This window comes from Hippoglossus hippoglossus, chromosome 11 (genome assembly GCF_009819705.1).
Source record: "Hippoglossus hippoglossus isolate fHipHip1 chromosome 11, fHipHip1.pri, whole genome shotgun sequence".
In the NCBI taxonomy this organism is placed as follows: Eukaryota; Metazoa; Chordata; class Actinopteri; order Pleuronectiformes; family Pleuronectidae; genus Hippoglossus; species Hippoglossus hippoglossus.
Genome location: NC_047161.1, coordinates 4402096 through 4415069, shown reverse-complemented (window position 1 = coordinate 4415069; position 12974 = coordinate 4402096). Strand labels below are relative to the sequence as shown.

The 12974-nt window shown below is 44.4% G+C and overlaps 3 protein-coding genes across 5 annotated transcripts; 1 reads left to right on the top strand and 2 right to left on the bottom strand.

Annotated features, from left to right (window-relative positions):
- Nucleotides 1–3161: 3161 nt before the first annotated feature.
- On the bottom strand, nucleotides 3162–6822 carry cdca8 (cell division cycle associated 8). Of its 2 annotated transcripts, none has more exons than XM_034600286.1 (11): nucleotides 6686–6822; nucleotides 6317–6409; nucleotides 5427–5555; nucleotides 5157–5197; nucleotides 4935–5010; nucleotides 4751–4821; nucleotides 4562–4644; nucleotides 4368–4466; nucleotides 3953–4082; nucleotides 3587–3673; nucleotides 3162–3474 (listed from the first exon to the last, which is right to left on the bottom strand). In XM_034600286.1, exons 2-11 carry the CDS (start codon nucleotides 6405–6407, stop codon nucleotides 3439–3441), a joined length of 843 nt encoding a protein of 280 aa, XP_034456177.1. In that variant the 5' UTR covers nucleotides 6408–6409; nucleotides 6686–6822; the 3' UTR covers nucleotides 3162–3438. The 2 variants fall into 2 exon arrangements, with proteins under 2 accessions (XP_034456177.1, XP_034456178.1); XM_034600287.1 differs by having other exon boundaries at nucleotides 3375–3474; nucleotides 4751–4818.
- Nucleotides 6823–6836: 14 nt separating this feature from the next.
- Nucleotides 6837–9548, top strand: c19h1orf109 (c19h1orf109 homolog (H. sapiens)). Of its 2 annotated transcripts, XM_034600289.1 has the most exons (5): nucleotides 6837–7019; nucleotides 7059–7348; nucleotides 8143–8322; nucleotides 8404–8522; nucleotides 9021–9548. In XM_034600289.1, the coding sequence occupies exons 1-5, from the start codon at nucleotides 6969–6971 to the stop codon at nucleotides 9059–9061; spliced, it is 681 nt and encodes a 226-aa protein (XP_034456180.1). In that variant the 5' UTR covers nucleotides 6837–6968; the 3' UTR covers nucleotides 9062–9548. The 2 variants fall into 2 exon arrangements, with proteins under 2 accessions (XP_034456180.1, XP_034456181.1); XM_034600290.1 differs by having other exon boundaries at nucleotides 6900–7348.
- Nucleotides 9359–12651, bottom strand: LOC117770640 (claudin-4). The gene is made up of 2 exons (XM_034600288.1): nucleotides 11270–12651; nucleotides 9359–11133 (listed from the first exon to the last, which is right to left on the bottom strand). Exon 2 carries the CDS (start codon nucleotides 10540–10542, stop codon nucleotides 9853–9855), a length of 690 nt encoding a protein of 229 aa, XP_034456179.1. The 5' UTR covers nucleotides 10543–11133; nucleotides 11270–12651; the 3' UTR covers nucleotides 9359–9852.
- Between the last annotated feature and the right edge of the window lie 323 nt (nucleotides 12652–12974).

Sequence of the window (12974 nt, the reverse complement as noted above, 5' to 3'; positions counted from 1 at the left end):
GAACAGGTTGAATGTGCAAACAGACGCTGCCACTCGCAGACAAACGTCTGTATTTCAGAGCCACGCAGAAGCTCCTCCAGCTAAAGTTTACCTCTGTGCAATCAGCGAATGGAATTAACCTCCCGCCGCTCCTCGGAGCTGCTCGTAATTTTCAGCGCCTGCTTTTCCGCAAGGTTTTCTTTGGCAGCAGATGTTCCTCTGCACCTCGCCCATCGTCAGGGGGGCCCGAGCGACAGAGGGGCCGCCCATCAAAACCGCCATAAGGGCCCTGCTGGCCACCAGATGAACACATGCCCAGAATGCATCATGTGGGGGCACTTCAGTCCCGTTTGCCTCTTCCTCCCCCCCCCCCACCCTGCCCGCCACTTCACTTTACCATCACTCTGTGTCTCCATCACCGACGGAACAGAAGCGTTCGGTGCCACCTTTTTTTTTTCTTTTTAAGTTTGTGCTGACAAACCAACTTAGCAAAGGATGAGTCTCGACCCCTGGCCGCCTTGATATGAATTGAGTGAGGGACAATGGCAGACGGAGGTGTGGGTACATGAATAAATCGATTAGCGCCGCACTTGACGGATGGGATTTTTAGGAGGCCTCGACGCATCAGATAATTGATTTCGCTGGGAGGACTCGCCTCGGCCGGGTTCATTCGTCTTGGCGAAAAAAAATGTGGCAGTTTGTGGGGGTCTGGGGGCTCAATTAACCAACGGCTCCAGCAGGTGGAGGGGGCGGGGGGGGGGGGGGATACTGCAGGTTAGTGTCAGACACATGTGAGACTGTGAGGGAGGGTGGAGTTAGGCGGAGTTAGGGTTGTAGAGATTGCATTGGTGGTGAGGAACAAAAGACAGGTAACGAAAACTGTCATGGAAGCTAAGGCCGCTTAAACTTGCAATACTTAACTTTGGCCACAAGGGATCACTCAATCAAAACAATAACAAAGGACCCAGTTTGATGAGGTTGTGAGGCAGCGTGGCATCATGGGAGTTGTTGTCTTCACAACCATTGCTGATGAAAATTTACCTCATTGTCATTTATTACAGTTTTACCTCTATTTTAACAACATGCTTCTGCTCATGTTTTTAAATTGTAAAGCACTTTGTTGGTTGTATTGAAAAGTGCTATACAAGTAAAGTTTTTATTATTAAAATATATTACATAGGTCTAATTTTAATGAATAATTGTTCTATATTTAAAGGAGAATACATTGATTTTCTTTTGGCAACTTTCAAATCTGAACTATTATTTAACACGCCTGTTAACATTGAGACATAATGTTTGTGGTCATTTAACAACTGTACCACATTCTCTTTTCTGCTGTGGTTTGGTCTCCAACAACTTCTGGGTGAAAACAATATCCAGCTCTTTACCTTTTAAATGTTTGATTATATATTCCAAGCTAGTTACTAGAGTTTGAAGGAGCTTCTTTCCTGAAAACTGCTTTAATTAATGAACCAAACTGTGTTTAATTATGAGTCGTAAAACCAAAACAATGAGCTGAAAGACACTGCAAAGTGATAATACAAAGACAGAAGAGTCAGTTGTGCCAAAGCATCTCTGTCCCGTGTCTCTCCCTCTCACTCCCTCGGCTTCCAGTCCCTCATCCTAAACATCTCAGCGGATGATTTATGTAGCCGTGTTGCTCTGTGACCTCAAAATCCGCCCCATCCATACCGCACCTGTCACCGTGCCACTGCCTGCGTGCTTACTGAAAACCAAGCCATCCGTGCAAAATGGCAATTTTCCACCCACCTAGAGAATAAAAAAAGAATCCAATCCATTCAGAGGCAATGCGAGGAAAACTCTGTGATATGTAGAGCAGGTGCGCGAGGGCTCGGTGCTCCGCTAACGAGGGAGCAGAGCTGCATGCACCACTGACCACAACATCTGTCGTTCGTGGGGGTGCAGGGTTTGGGGTTTTTTGCCTCTGCAACACAGTTTTACACAGCGAGAGACAGAGAAGATGATAAAGCGCTGAAGATGGATGCAGATGGAAGGTGCTAGGCCCTAGTTTCGGCTTGGGGCACAGAGTTTCCGTGGTGCGGCTCCGTAGCATATGATGCACGAGAATCCGGCGGGAATAACGAAGAGTTATGCTCGTCTGTCTGGGCCTGAAGGTGAAGCCCGGTCTGACCCAGTTCATCATCCCAGGTGGGGACCCTAACAAGCTCATCAGGCCTAACCAACCCGAACGGACTTCTAATTGGCAGCGTTATGATGTCCCCCGAAAGTCAGAGTGCAGGTTCCCGTGCCAGGAGTGGGATAGGCTGCCACTTCCTGCCAACAGCAGGTCACGTGACTCGCTAATGTCCCTCTGTGTAAACAAAGTCGCGAAGAGGACACGAGGAACTTCCTACATAAGCAAAAGCAAGAGTTTGATAACCTATAGAGGGGAAATGACACACAGGAGAAGGTCAGAGAGCTGGTTCCTGTGCCAGGAGGCGGCCGCTCTGCTATGAGTTGATCCCTTTTTTAAAGATGATTTGAGGCTGATTTAATAACGTATAAATCACCAGAATCATAAATAAAGCTCAGTATAGCAGTGATGTTCATTTTCTCCTGTAACTTTACATATTTTACATTGAACCAGACATGTCATTTAAATATTCAGCCAATAAAATGTCAAACTATAAAGACAGTTTTAGATGTTGATAGTCAATTGACACGTTTCAATCACTATTTTTATCTTCGGCCTGGACACAATCATTTGTTTGAATACTGTAAAAAATGAGAAGCAATGACATTTAAGTAGATTTTTCATGGCAACCCCATTTCCTATAGTGAAATGCTGCCACCTACTGGTCACAATGCAACGGTACAGCCAGTATGGAAAGGCTCGAATTGTCCATGAATCTGAATATTACAAATGACTGAAACTCATGATTTCTTATGTCAAAGCTACTCGTCCACACAGTGACCTGTTGGTCTTGTTTCATGTTAAATTTGTATAATGAGAGAACAAAGACACATGGAGATATCACTCGGCCAAAACATTTCTCTTTTTAAAGTGCAATGAAAGATCAATTAAATGAAAGTTGATATGATTTGGATCTATTTAGGACTTCTTAAGGTTTGAATGTTATACTTTCACCCATTGGAAACCATGCACTCATTAATCCTATTGAACCATCAAGTTTGAATCCCAAAAAAACACATCACAGAAATTCAAAACCCTTTTATCAGTTTTGCAGACAAAGATTATTTACATGACGTATGCATTTGCCGTAACAATATAAATGCAAGGTGCTGTATAGAAAGATTGAGTGGAAACAAAAAAATGTAGAATAAGAGTCTATTTACAAAAGAATCAAGGAATAAACAGTAAAATAAATCTTATAAAAGCTGCAAAGGCAGAACTACTCAAATCTAGCCGTCCCCTTCAAACCAATAGTATCAGAAAAAAGAAAAAGTCTTATAGAATCAGAGCAGTAGACGCTTCGGTCACTCTGATTTTCCACACAGTGTTGTGAGTCGATTCTGTAAGAGAGAGAGAGAGAGAGAGAGAGAGAGAGAGAGAAAATGATGAGAAAAGAGGCTCCAGAGTGACGCTGCGGTTAAAAGTCCTGCAGACGTGATCAATACACTGTACCTTCAGCAGTCGAATGCTCCTCAGGGCAGTTTCATCCAGCAGCGACAGATCGACGGAGTCCATCTGACTGGCCAGCAGCTGAACGCTCTGGTCCAACACAACACAAGACAAAGTGTTAGTGAGTCAGTCGACAACAAAAGGTCTGGACGTACCAAAAAAGCACAAATTAAACCCACAAGTAAAACCTCAACATAAAGAACAGGATCAATCTTAATTTCATAACTGAATTCCCACAATAGTATTATGATCCAAAAACCACTGTTGTATATCATTACATTTGATTTTCTTGGCCCTTTTTTTTTTTACCAGTCTGCCCTTTGTCGACAATTTATCACATAGTCTAGTAGGACCCAGAGCCTGACTCACCTCTCCGTTGCCGATGGGGACGTTGATGACGATGTCCTCGTTTCCTGCTGCAATGGGAGAGCCATTGACTGAAATGCTATAGACCCTCTCCTTGTGGCGAGGAACTCTCACAGCAGGGGTCTTAGGAAGCCTGAGGGGAGAGAAGAGAGCCGTGGTGAGTAACGTGAGCCCCTCGATGAGGATAATGTCTCCGGTTTAGAAAAGAACACACAAGCCACGAGAGAGTAAATTTAACAAGATGGCCCAATACAAGAGCATTTCAAATTAGCGAGATAGCCTTCTAGAACAGGTCTCCGGTGCCCATAGTATGTGAACAATCACACTCACAACACATCTGGTCGTCCACATTAACACGTGGCTAAAAACCAAGTTTTTTTCGCTGAAAGTCCTGAAAGAGTCGACCACTAACGTTTACCTCGGGTCGAAGCGTGGCGTGACGAGGGGGGTGGGTCCCATCATCATTGAAGAATCCATCATGCTCCTGGCAGGCGTCACCAGAGGTTTCCTGCTCGATCTGAATCCACACACACACGTTAGTGTCACACACACATGGCATAATAAAGGGGGGGGGGGGGGGGTTGTAAAAATCAGAGAAGGATGATGTCGTACCGTCTGATGGAGGTGCTCTGCTTGCTGACTGCCAGCGCCTTCGCTCTTTTTGATGTAGTCGGGGGCTTTCTCATTGTTTTCCCCTGAATTAAGAACAACATCCCATATATTCAATGATCAACTTGGCTCTTAACACTCAGTTGTGTTTTCTTTCTTTTGTATGTAAACAAATGAAAACCAGCCACTAACCCTCCTTGTTGTATTCGGGCTGTTTTCATCCTCTGAGCTGGATTTGGCTCCAGCTTTCTTCTTGGATGCTGCAGAAAAAATAAATAGATTTAATTATTCTGCAAAAATCATCCATCTTATCCAATTATCCTCATCAATGGAACTTTGCTTTGTTAAAGTGAACTTTATTATTATCAGAACGTACGTTTCTTGACTGATTTCATAAGGACTGCGTGATCCTCGGCCACGACGCTCTCAACAATAGCAGCTTCCTTTTCTCTCTGTGAACAGACGTGAAGGAAACACTAAAATTAGTGTTGAGCTCAGCACAGGATGAGCCTGACAATGTGGAGCCAAGTCTGCAGACACAATCTAAACCTTGTGTCACTGTGAATCAGGAGATGTGGTGTGAAGATCATCAACTCACCTTTGAAGCATCCACCTCCGGTGACTTTGGTTTCTCAGGCTCTACAGAGACAGAGGTGGAGTAAATACTTTTAATTACATAAGGTCAGGGGTCTAGAAGAGTGTATTCAAGATCTTTGCAGCAAGAGAAATCCAAACCCATCTAATACTTGCAGATACCCTGAGACGATTTACCATTTCAAAACAGAAGCGTGCAATAACATTCAGGCCATTAAAGTGTAATAAGCTTCTGTGGTTATAAAAGTCCTTTGGGTTTTCTGGGTTTACTCACTGCAGTGCTCCATCCAGGGCATCTGCCTGACGGGCCTGGGCAACTTGATCAAGGTCATGTTGTAGCTGTTGTCCACATCTTTCAGCAGCTGGTTGATCTTCTCCTTCAGTTGTCCCACTCTGGTTTTCACTAGAAAAACAGCAGGTGGTGTTGATGTTGAGGAAGCGCCACAGAACACACACACATCCCAGTAGTTTATAAAGTGAAATAAAGATAATAAGAACCTGCTGTACAAAAAGTTAGAGAAACAACATCAGCATCAGTTTGTGGATACCATTTGTTAACAGTACAAACTAATGTGAGGTATCCTTAATAGAATACCTATTGGTTGATATATTAATGTACGACAACATTTAATATTCATCTCACATTGTTGCTCTTACATGTCAGGATCTGTATCGCCCTCTAAGATCTGTTTTAATACAATATCACAGACTCAATAAGACCATAAATCTGCATTTCTGTCTATTGCTCGGATGGCTTATTGTACATATTCTTCTGACTTTTACTTTAAAAAAAACACGGTATTCATAGTGGAAGGCAAAGAAAGAATTCCATTGTACAAGGACTGTACATCTGACAGGACGCGCTTTGATTCTGGAAGTCACTATTCTGCATATTTATTCACCTCAACTACAAATACTTAAATACTTAAAGTGAGTATTTACACTTTGTGCCACTTTCCACATCCAGTCAATCACAGTATTTATGGTTTTCATTGATAAAAACACAGCAGATATCGATGCGGACGCTTTTATAAGGTTTCAGTGTTTGTTTTTAACATCTTTAACTTTAACTGTGATGACTCGTGTGACTCTATAACGTCATTTAAGTGTCTCTGCACTTTGACATGTCTAAGTTCTCCTCCATGACCGGAGCTCCATACTCACCCTCGCTGTCGAAGTCCTCCAGAAAAGCCTCGAGCTTGGCGGACCTGGGGTTGTTCTTCCGCTGCTTGGTGGTTCTCTTCCTCGGCGCCATGTCTGCAGGAACACGGGGACACAGGAAGTCAGTTTACTCACGAGTGAACAACGACGACGACACAACCACCCGGACTCCATTGTTATCTTTATTTAATCGCAATGGACGTTAGCGAGCTAGCCGTTGGAGCTAGCTACTTAGCATGAGCCGCGTCTTTCCCGGCAGATACACCCGCTTTCTTCGGTGTTACACGTCATCCACGAGTACAAGTACTTCACAAACAACTCAACCTGTTGTGTTTCACCAGCGTGGTGTGTGTTTTGCGGGTATTTCGTTACCTGGTTGTGTGTTTTTTTTGCTGCTCGGGACTCTCGGCTCTTCCTTCTTCTCGGAGCAGTTTTTCAAATCTACGCGCGGGGAGGGACCAACATCCCGAATCAGCCAATCGGGACGCGCGTTCTCTGTACGTCGCGGTACATGCAGCTCTCGGCCAATCGTAGCGTAGACGTGGCGCTTACGTCAGAAGACCGGAAGTGGTGTTCAGAGCAACATGGTGGAAATGTGATGTTTTCAGCCGCAGCGTAAACACAGTGTTAAAGGCTGAAAGGAGGCGAATTAACGATGTTATTGTATCTAAAACTACAGGAACATGTTTTAAATACCATGATTAGTTTATTTCATTCACGCAGGTTTCTCTTTTAAGTCGACTTATGTGTAAAATCGGCTCCTGAAATGTCCAAACCCGCGGTATCATCAGTCCATCAGGCGCTGAGGAAAAGCTTCAAGACTGTGGAGAGCAACCAGAAAGTGTGGAGGAGTGTGTTGGCGGAGTGCGGCCCCCTGATGGTGTCTCTGGGGAACCTGGCCGAGCAGAGCAGAGCCTTGTCCCGCATCCGCATCTCCGACACACCGCTGAGACACTTCCCCGACCTGGAGGAGCGTCTGGGCTTCAAGCTGTCTCTGGCCACTGACACGGTCCTGCTCCGACTCAACGAGAAGATGTGAGTGAGTGGGATGAACAGTGCAACTCAGAGTCAGAAGTTACACTTGGAAATCCATATTCATGTGCAGCTTTTTTCATTTGCATGGTTTTTATCCTGGTTTAGTTTGAGATTCTATTGTTTTATTGTTTTTATTTGCTGCTTCTGCTTAGTTTTTAGATTCTAGTGTTTCTATTTCATTCCCTCTCGTATGCCTCATGTTCTGGAATGACAATAAACCTTCTTGAATCTTGAAAATAGTGATGATGTACAGACTCTCATCACAGTTTTTTCACTATAACAGACATAACCTGTGACTAAAATCAGTCATTAAAGCAGCAGCCTGACAGAGGGTCACAGTCTGACACAGGCAATATGTTCAATGGACCATTACTGACACCCAGTTTCACCCTGAGATCAAAACTTCCCATTTTTGTGGTGATACTGATTCAAATTTAATGTTGATTATTGGTGTTCTTCTGTAATTTTTCTGGCTTATGGCACTTTTGGCCATTGACATATTCGACAAGTCTTATTGTCCCCAAATGAAGAAATGCTGCTGTGTGTGTTGTCCCTGTTTCACTGGCAGATGACCCTGGTGTACCACTCTTGTTATAGCATCAGATACTACTGGCACACCATTGGTGAACACCAGTGAGAGCACATATATCACACATAGATACTTCATCATATTTACACACTGTTATTCTCCCATGTGTCAGGTTTTGTTATAGTTTGAACATGTGAGCAGGACATATTTATATCTATCCATCCATGTTTCAGCCCATGACTCCCTTCCTCCCTCTTCCCCTCAGGGCCTCGCTCCAGTCCGTCCGAGATGCCATCAGCAACCAGGTCGTTGTGGTCCTCCAACTGTACGAGCAGAACACAGACAGTCTGGATGTTCTCACTGTAACCGAGCGCTCGCCAATCACCCCGTCTATCGCCGACATGCTGGAGTGGCTGCAGGATGCCGAGCGTCACTATCGGCAACAGTATCCTTTTATGTATTTGTTTGCATTGGGTTTTGTGTTTATATTTTGGGCTTTGTTTTTCTCCTCAACTCATGTGTTCAGATTCCTGAGGAGGAAAACGCTTCTTCAGATGCTGAGAGCCGACAACCTCTCTCTTTTAGAATCTGCTCCAAACAGATGGAAATCGTTAGAGTCTCCGAGTGCAGAAGACGGCATCACAGGTAACATGTCCAAGGATTAGGTTGGGATTAATGTTGATATATCAAATCATAGATCTCATGTTCTCTTCTACTATTAAGATTTTACTTACTTTATAAACTAATATTGTTATTGTGTTTTCCTTGTTTTATTGCAAAGCATTTTTAGCACTGTTTTGTGCTCTGAAAATATAACAGAAGTATTTAGCATTTGAAAATATGTGTTATTCTATTTGACAGGTTCGTTTTTATGGGTTAAATAACTTTAAACATTAAGTAACAACATTTTATTTTCTTAAAATGACTGTTAAAGGGGTTTGGTTTTTCTGACTTGACAAACAAATGCTGTATTATTGATCTAAAGACAATTTGAGTAACTGTTTTAGTTCAAGCTGCACCTAGACCAATGGTAGGCCAAAATCTTCATTTTCTATCGCTGTCAGTGTTAGTAGTGAGGATGCATATTAATAAATAACGCTGAGGATTTGTAGGTGACCTAATTATTTCTCTGTCCTCTTTCAGATTCACTTTGCAAAGTGTCCTTCTTTGTGGATTCCGAGTGAGGACAGTTAAAAGGACCATAAGTGGAACTTCAGAATTTGGAAGAGAACTTACTAAATGTACGTGTTCAACTTGGATGGATGTTCGGATGCTTTTATTTAGTCTGATTAACGTCTCTAGATCAGTCCGAGGACGGGAAGTATCTGCGAGCACCAGACTGTAAACACCCTCAAGTAGTACTACAAGATGAAGGGGAGAGAAACCACACAAGGACACTGTGGCACCACTTCATACTGAAATATGAAAATGACTTTCTATCCTCTGTGATGGCAAAAAAGACCCAAAGGAAAATTATTTCACAGGGAAATCCAACACACACAATCCCACTTTACCAAACTCGTTTTATTTCACATTTCTGATGTTTGCAAACTTGGTCAAGGCTTTACGTGTGGTCTCAGATGTGGAGGTAATGACATTGTCAGAGAATAAATATACGAAATCACTGCATTCTTCACAACACAGCCATCATTAAAGCCATCTTCACATTCATACTTGTTTTGTGAAACGCTGTTGATTCGACATTCAAGGCATCGGGCTCTTTTCAGGCACTACTATAGATCACAGTGCAGTAAAAGTCAAACTTCACACAAACAGGAATGTGTTTAAATACTGAAGACAGGTTTAACCATAGAAAGAGATAAACAAACAAAACAAAATATAAATTGAATATATGATAAATATATAGATCTCGATTTGTAGCTTAAAAGTCACAGACTTCGAACCTGGGACAGGAAGTTTGGGAAAGAACCAGAGATACAGTTTTTTACCAGCGTCATCTTCCCCCTCTCTCTTCCTATACATACTCCTTCAGTGGTAGACTGTTGGATGTGATGGGTTTTGGGGGATCTGGTGCCGAAGCGGGTGAATTAGCAAAGCTCCGGCCGATGTACCCTCTGCGGTATCTGCCACTCCTCTCCATGAGGGGGCAGGTGCTGCTCAACACGGCTCCACTGATCATGAGGATGACAGCGGACGCCCAGCCCAGGTAGATGGCCTGACCCAGCTCCCTCTTGTGCATCAGGGGCACGTTGGGGTTGTAGAAATCCTGGATGACGGTGTTGGCGGTCCAGGAGATGGGAATCAAAACGCACAGGCCCGTGAGAATGAAGAGAACCCCGCCCGAGAGCGCAATGCCGGCCTTGGCCCGTCGGTCGTCCCCGGCGCAGGTGGTGCACTTCATGCCGCAGCAGGACACGGTGCAGGAGAGCCAGCCCATGAAGACGGCCAGGCACATGAGGGCGCGGGCCGCCTGGATGTCCGGCGGCAGTGCCAGCATGGAGTCGTACGTCTTGCACTGCATGTGACCAGTGGTCTGGTAGATGCAGTTCATCCAGATGCCCTCCCATTTGATCTCCGAGGTCAGGATGTTGCTGCCGATGAAGGCCGAGACCTTCCACTGGGGCAAGGCCGTGACGGCGATGGCCATGATCCAGCCGGTCACCGCGCAGGTGAAGCTGATCAGCTGCATGCCAGTGTTCACCATGATGACAACAACCTCCTTGTTGTCTCACAGCTTCTCCTGAGCAATCACCAATATCTTATTTGTTCTGTTGGTGGTGAGATTTTCTTCTTGTCCGTTTGTTCTTCCAAGTCCACTTCTTGGATTGACTCGTCTGTCTATTGTCTGGCTTGTCCTCGTCTCTTAAGGTCCTCGCCACGCTCTCACTTTGTCAGCAGCCATTTCCTTCTCTTTTCCTTTTTCTCTTCAACATCTGCTCAATTCTCTGGGTTATCCAGATGTAATCGCCGGCTTTCTCTTGAAAGTCGTCCACCTTTTCAAAAAGGATCAGAGTCTTGCACACTTTCCCCCTTTTTTCTTTCCACTGCTGAGTTTGAGTCAATGCATTATTGAGTAGCCAATAGCTGTGCAGCCACCTGTGACAGCCCGCAGGAGCAGGGATCAATCAGACATTCACTTTCCAGGCCTTATGGGGGAAAAATGGATCTCAGCCAGGCTGGATTTTTAGTGTAAGAAGATGGTTCCTCTGCCGTCTTCTGTGCTTCGAACCCAGGAGGCCGACTGCTGAGCTGCAGTGTATTTCAATCCCACTCTCCTGGTTTGGTGTAGCCTTACCTACGTGGACGAGACAGATAAAACCTGATACTTGGGTTCAAGGCCACTGATGCTGCTGCGAGTGTCTCCTGTCACAACCAGGTTCAAAACAGTGATGCTTGATTACACAGAATAAAAATCGTCCTGGCTTTGTTACCTCGAGTCGACAGAAATCCAATGTTTTGTCCTCACGGAATAAATAAAGGAGATAATCCACAGGAGAAGAACAATCGGCCGCACAAGTCAATCAAAAAAAAAAGGTTCTTCCGGTGATTTATTTGAGGTTTCCAGAGGGAAACAACCAGCAGATCTCATCAGCAGACGCCGCTGCCGCTGCCAGCTGAAGTGCGTCCTCAGTGACAATAAACACGCCGGGGTCCAAGCCTTGACGAGGCCACTTCAGACTTCAGCAGCCGCTCGGCTTCACCCTCCCCCCGACCGCTTCCTCTGGTATCCACGCAGCCCAAATGGGTCAATCCAGTTCCAGCAAGAGCATAAATAACAAATCAGGGCAGCGTAGAGAGACTTGTAGGTAAACGGAGCATCAGGTCACTGCCTCCCCATCTTCAGTACGGTGACAGTGACGGTCAAACCTGCGCAAGCTACACTGAACCCCAGGAAAGCAACACACAGGGACGCAGGAGGGAGGGGAGAGAGGGCAAAAAGAGGGTGAGACAACAAAAGGAGGGTGAGGTGGATGGAGCGGCGTCTGTAGGTGGATCAGTTCACACAAAGACAACACAGGGGGGCCTCGACAATGGGGATTACACCGCTTGTGTCGCTCCGTGCCGCACAAACTCACGCATATTTTAAAGAAGCTTTCACAGAAATTAGCTTTCATTTGGCCTTTTTGTCCGACGCAGCACTGACAGCTTTGCAAAGTGGGGTCAGAGTTCCTCCGACAATGAGGTCGACAAGCTGAAAATCCACAGGTTAGACCTAAAAAAAAAAGTAACAGGCCATTGTGTCGTGACAAAACCCTGGATTTTGAAGCGTTTTGTGTTTAGCCGTAAATATTTGATAGCAGAACTGGCAGGTTTATATTCATCAGCTCATTTATTGCCGTTATCATCAATGTGTTTCCAGCAGCTGGAGGAGAAACAGACTTTGTGTAACAGGAGGTTGTGACAGCAGCTCTTTGTCTCCACATGCCGAAATTTCCTTTTTTCACCCAAGGCTGCTCCATCTGCATCACACTGAGCCGTGGTGGTGGTGTTCCATTGTGCTGATGAATTAAATATCGAGGCATCAAGATCTCTGGCTCGGGTTTCGTGTCTTCTGTAGCCTCCGCGCTCCTTGGCAACGGTGGCCATGACAACCAGCGCAGGACACAGGAAACAGGAGAGGAGAGGGGACGTTTAGAGAGGGAGGCAGAGGAAGGTGACACACAGTGGCGTCGTACTGGTACTTCTGCAAAGATAAAACCCAACAATCGACGTCCTTCAATAGGAAATAAATGAAAACCTTCAATCTCTTATCAAATGAAACATGTTAATATTTTTGAATATAAATAAATTAAAATGATCAGTTTGTGTTTATTTATGTTAAACTTTGTCCATAACCCCTGGTGATGTATTGACAGAGTTATGTTAGTTTATGTGTGAACTTTATATTGTTTTGCTAATTTGTAATCAAGATTTATAGAAAATTTGAGAAAAACATACACAGGTATGCATGCAGAAATCCAACAGGAAAATTTCAAATAAATAATGGTAAATATTTGTAGTCTTGAAATTAATCGGAATATTTTGATATTCGGTTGAATCTTTTTAAACCTGTGATATTCACTGTATTTAAAATAACTTTGTTGAGCTTCTGAAATGTTTGTGTACATATTTATGTTTCTGTGACCAAGGGAAAGA

Bases quoted from the DNA above. Each gene is read 5' to 3' on its own strand.
- cdca8 (XM_034600286.1), bottom strand. From the start codon at position 6,407: ATGGCGCCGAGGAAGAGAACCACCAAGCAGCGGAAGAACAACCCCAGG. The intron at 4,467-4,561 runs GTACGACATCAT...GTGTGGATTCAG, and splicing joins CAGAGCACCTCCATCAGACG to ATCGAGCAGGAAACCTCTGG. The intron at 3,475-3,586 runs GTACAGTGTATT...TCTCTCTTACAG, and splicing joins GGAGCATTCGACTGCTGAAG to AATCGACTCACAACACTGTG.
- c19h1orf109 (XM_034600289.1), top strand. From the start codon at position 6,969: ATGTTATTGTATCTAAAACTACAGGAACATGTTTTAAATACCATGATT. The intron at 8,323-8,403 runs GTATCCTTTTAT...TCATGTGTTCAG, and splicing joins GAGCGTCACTATCGGCAACA to ATTCCTGAGGAGGAAAACGC. The intron at 8,523-9,020 runs GTAACATGTCCA...GTCCTCTTTCAG, and splicing joins TGCAGAAGACGGCATCACAG to ATTCACTTTGCAAAGTGTCC.
- LOC117770640 (XM_034600288.1), bottom strand. From the start codon at position 10,542: ATGGTGAACACTGGCATGCAGCTGATCAGCTTCACCTGCGCGGTGACC.